The sequence below is a fragment of the Lycium ferocissimum genome, chromosome 12 (assembly GCF_029784015.1).
Source record: "Lycium ferocissimum isolate CSIRO_LF1 chromosome 12, AGI_CSIRO_Lferr_CH_V1, whole genome shotgun sequence".
Taxonomy (NCBI): Eukaryota; Viridiplantae; Streptophyta; class Magnoliopsida; order Solanales; family Solanaceae; genus Lycium; species Lycium ferocissimum.
The window spans coordinates 45,894,127-45,899,232 of NC_081353.1; the positions used below are offsets into that span (position 1 = coordinate 45,894,127).

At 34.9% G+C, this 5,106-nt stretch overlaps 1 protein-coding gene across 1 annotated transcript; it reads left to right on the forward strand.

Annotated features, from left to right (window-relative positions):
- Window positions 1-2,069: 2,069 nt before the first annotated feature.
- On the forward strand, window positions 2,070-4,618 carry LOC132039367 (ATP synthase subunit a, chloroplastic-like). Its single transcript, XM_059429860.1, has 2 exons — window positions 2,070-2,175; window positions 4,242-4,618. The coding sequence occupies exons 1-2, from the start codon at window positions 2,070-2,072 to the stop codon at window positions 4,616-4,618; spliced, it is 483 nt and encodes a 160-aa protein (XP_059285843.1).
- The last annotated feature ends 488 nt before the right edge of the window (window positions 4,619-5,106 follow it).

Here is a 5,106-nt window from a genome sequence, read left to right on the forward strand (position 1 = left end):
TTGTTAGTTGGAAAATTAGTCCCTTTTCTAGCTTCCACTCATTGTGTAAATCTATTGAAGGTGAGTCCATCCCGGAACTATATTACATTTACTTTGTATTACCTTCTATGTGATTATTAGCTACTACATTGGATGTGATGATCTGATGGATAGGCAAATATTATAGTTGCTACAAGCAGCTTTGCTTGATGATCTCATTCGAAGAGATTGACTTTCTGGCTGTTAGGATGACAAATATAATGTTTGCAGCAATGATGAGTAGATTTTGCATCTAAAGTGTAAGAGTTCTGCTATATAAAACACAACTCACTCCAGGAAGCAGGTAAGCTTGTTTTTTCAATACACATGACCTTGCAGTTTCTACACTTTGTGGTCGCATAAGGCGTTCTGCATTATGCAGGTTTTGCAAATGGAGTCAGCACTTTTAAATTATTTGCAGTTTGAAATAGCACCTTCCAAAGATGCATTTTTTCTAAGGTTATGGCTAATACTTTTTCTACTTCAATTCCTACTTTTTCTTCTACTTCAATTCCTCCTAATAGCCAATTTTGATGCTAATTCTTAGAAACATAGTACATGAGAGGTATCGTCATGTAACCAAGAACTTAATGAAGTAATACCTCACCACCAAGATATCACATGTTGCTTCTAACAAAAATATTTGAAATTCGTTCTACTGTATAGTTCTTTGACAGGTTAGAGTCCTTCTTTAGTTCCCTCAATAATATCTTGTTGCATATATATTGCTTCTGCTATCTAGAAGTAAGTTGAGTTTAGATTTAGACCTTCTATCTCTATAGAATAAGTAAAGTTGTATTATGCACAAACTCATCACTAACTACTAGCGTTTGTGATTCTCTAAATTCGTGCTACTAGTGGATCTCTAGAAGATGGATGGTGTGTATATCAACGACTGGACTATTTCATTGCTTAAAATTCATGATTTAGTTGGTAATCTTTTTGGAATTGACTGAACTAGGGAATTGATTCGTGAGAGTTATTGTTATCTCATTAGTGCTACAGGTAAGGCTTTCTTATCTGGAATTGCAGCACTAATTGATGAAATCGATTTTTCATCAATTTTTAAACACAATTGCTTCAAGTGTAAGAATTAGTTACAACACTTTGATCCCTGCAAAGGAAATGTAACAACTATCCTTTTCCCTAATTCTTTTGGAATAACGTGAATACTGATCGTTATATGTTAGCAAGTTGAATCAAATTAATTGAGATGTGATGTAGATTAACTTTGAGGGTGGGAGTAAGAAGGTGAATTCCAAGGTGATGAAAGTGACCTTGGGTTATGAAAGTGAGCCTTGAGTTAGTCATCATATTGAGGTAGTCTTTGCCTTCCCTTGGTGATGATCATAAAAGAATTTTAGGAAAGTTGGCACCCATGGTGCGTGATAGCTACATATATCCTTAGTTTCATCCTTTTTAAAGATACCAGTTTATGACCAAAATGGAATTTATTGTTCTATTACGTGACCCTTAATTAGGATTATTGTGTTTCCCATGTTAGTGTAGACAAAATCGTACATTATTAGCTCCTCAAAAGGCTTAAAACATCGTAGAGGCCCTTTACAATGGGAAGAGCAGGTGTTACAGCCTTGTTCTTGTTATTGCCTCTTCTTGAATAAGTCTCAATCTTATGTTCTTTGATTTCTTTCTTTTATGCCTGAGTACCTAAGTCGACAATAACTCAAAGTTGACCATCAAACTTTTTAAATGGTCCTGGCTTGGGTGATTACATCCAGTTATTCCAAATTTATGAGAAACTTTCTCTATTAATATTAAAAATAGAGGTTGGAAAAGTTGGAGGAGGGAACTGAAGTGGAAATTTTTGGCCAAAGCTGTAAGTAATTCAATTTATCTCCTTGCATTACTGATTCAATCAGCAACTAGTAGAAATACCATTTCATACATAGCATTCTACTAATAAATTGAATGTAGCATCCTTTTTATGGTAATGAGATGTTTATGTTCCCTTCAAGGTTAGCCTATACAGTTTTCTTGTTTCGTAAGATAGATTTAGTTTTCTAGTTTTGGTTATTACAGGGTTGAAAGCCATGGAAAAGGGATCTGGGAACCTCAAGCTTTTGGCTGAATTGGAAGCAATTTGCCAAGATGTCAAAAAGAAACTACATGATCATGCATTTCCTGAAATTCACTCAGGTAATTGGGTTTTGTGTTTCTTAATAGCATGTGTGTTACCATGCTCATATTTGTATTAGTTTCAGGTTGTGCGTGGATACTACTATGATTTGTCATAATAGGAAGCGACTGTTCTCTACCCTCGGGTTGCACTTTTCATTTGTGGCTTGGTGTCGGGTAATATTTTCGTATGTTCGTCAGCATCCTGACATCAATTCTTGAACTAACTATTATAGAAACAAGACATCTTTGCTATATGTGTCATTCTAACCAAAAATTAGTTTCTTATTTTTCTTCTATGTAGTGTATGAACTATGAAGCAACTAAATCATATTTTGAGCGAAAAAGATGTGATGTAGGAGAGGACCCTAAATACTTTCATAGTTTAGCACCACTTCATAAGAATTTAGTTCTCTAAGTAATTTTTGTTCTTTCACTGCTTGCAAGGTTGACTGACCCTCCCAAATCACTTCTGATGATGGATAGAAGAAATTATTTGTTCGCTCACAAGTCAACTTCCTTAATGACTGCAATGTACAGATCTAAATACAAGTTCATTCGCAAGAAAGATGCTTCACTAATTGTATATGCAACTCAGCACGTGAGATACACATTATTGTCATTTTACCCTAATCAAGCTGCATGGTTACAGTTTGAGATTTCCATAGGCAGCCAAAGATAGTCTTTGTTGGAAAATCCCCTTTATATTGGTCCTATTGTATGTTTTTGTTGCCAAAGAAGATTAGATTAGAAGAAATTCCTTCGCCATGTCTTAATTTGTAATTTCTTTAAGAAGTACCCTGTGTTGAACAACCATTTTCACTTTATAATCAGTTGAGATAAACTGTCGTTAGGAGATTAGTACTGCGGTTTAGTGATTTTGAACTTAATGTTAATATTTCATGTTTTGCGAACAGCGGGTGGTTCTGAGACAAGTTTGAGGCCAGTTATCCGATCAGCAAAATAGCCGTTCACATATTTGAGAGGTATCTATATCAGGAAGCAGTAGGTTATCCAGGGAAAGATCTATTATTAAGCTCAATTCATGATTCATACTGATGGTTATTCTGAATCTAGCAAAGATACTACTTATGCATGTTTAATTGTTGCAGTAAGTTGTTGTAGCTACCTGTAATGAACAACTTAATGATCACGTTGATTTAGAACTGAATTTTTGAATGTGCCACTTTTTGTAGGTATGAGGAAAGCCATTACTTGCAATTTTCGAACCGGCCGTAGGACATCTATGCCTTCATAGGAGAAAGCTTCCGAACAACTTTATGGTGGTATATTTATGATGCTGATAGGACATTGTTTAATTTTCAATATTACAGAATCATAGGCCATTGTTTAATTTTCAATAGACCTTTGTGGTCCGGTCCTTCCCCAAACCAGCGCATAGTAGGAGTTTAGTGCACCGGGCTGCCCTATTATAGAATCATGGTGACGGAAGAGACTATAATATGGTAAGTGTCCTTCCTATTGAATGAACTTTGCACACTTCTCTTCTTAGAAACTTCCTTATAGGGGATTTTAAGTGTTATGCCACTAGATATCAACATGTATCTGTAAAGCAATTCCTGAAGTGTTGTTACTTTTTTCCTGATATAGGCTGAATGCCGAACCAATACTAACATGTTGTATTTATGTGGTCAGGTTGGGAAGTTGTACAGAAACTAAGAAGACAATCCTGATATTGGGCTTGTGTTAGCATAAGTGAATTTCTTTTGTAACAAACGCTAAGCTGCAATTGTTGGGGAATAAGCTTATCAAAGTGTACATGAACAATCTGATTCTTTTTTTATCTTTCTCATTAGAAAGCTCAAGAATGTAATTATGCAACTTTGTTCCGCAAATTTGAATGAAAATAGTATGAATCATGTTGTTTACTTAGCTTGATGGTATTGCTTCCGTTGTTTTGGCTGATCCTACAAAATGGCTAAACTAAGTATGAGATTGCCTTTCCTAGCGTCGAACCACTTTTGTAAAATGGTCCGTGAGTAAAACTCAAATTGGAGAAGAATACGGTCCTTGGGTTCCCTTTATTGGAACCCTGTTTTTATTTATTTTTGTTTCTAACTGGTCAGGAGCCCTTTTACCGTGGAAAATTATCCAGTTACCTCAAGGGGAGTTAGCAGCACCAACGAATGATATAAATACGACGGTTGCTTTAGCTTTACTCACATCAGTAGCATATTTTTATGCGGGTCTTAGCAAAAAAGGATTAGGGTATTTCAGTAAATACATTCAACCAACCCCAATCCTTTTACTGATTAGCATCTTAGAAGATTTCACAAAACCTTTATCACTTAGTTTTCGACTTTTCGGGAATATCTTAGCTGATGGATTAGTAGTTGTTGTTCTTGTTTCTTTAGTACCTTTAGTAGTTCCTATACCTGTCATGCTCCTTGGATTATTTACAAGTGGTATTCAAGCTCGCCTGGGCAATCTAGTTCATTCATAAGGCAAAAGGCAAAAGATATTTCACAATTAAGTTGTTACTCCCTAAAATCAGCTTATACTTGTCACGTTTCGGCTTATGGAATCATACGTATAAACTTTTAGACGATATTTTAAGATGTATTTTTTCATCATATTAATATGAGAAGAATTGCAACTTACAATATTTTTCATATAGTTCCCGAACATCTAAATTTTAGTTTTAAAATATTGAATTAATCTAATTTAATTTAGCTCCGAAGATTAGTCAATTGACTCTTGAGAAACGAAACGTGACAAATAAAAGTGGACAGAGGAAGTACAATGTAATTACATATAACTTTTATGATAATTAATTAATAATCTGATAAGGATATAATCAGTGGCGGATCCAGGATTTTTACTCAGGGGGCTCGAAAAAACAACAAAAGCTAAATATAAAAATAATGTTGTTACGTGGAATCGAACCTAGGACGCTAGAGACAATTTCGAATACTCTGGATCACTTAAGCT

What these genes read in the sequence shown, in the direction of transcription:
- LOC132039367 (XM_059429860.1), top strand. Translation starts at nt 2,070, where the DNA reads ATGGAAAAGGGATCTGGGAACCTCAAGCTTTTGGCTGAATTGGAAGCA. An exon ending in ATTTCCTGAAATTCACTCAG is followed by an intron (nt 2,176 to 4,241) that starts GTAATTGGGTTT and finishes CTAACTGGTCAG; the next exon opens with GAGCCCTTTTACCGTGGAAA.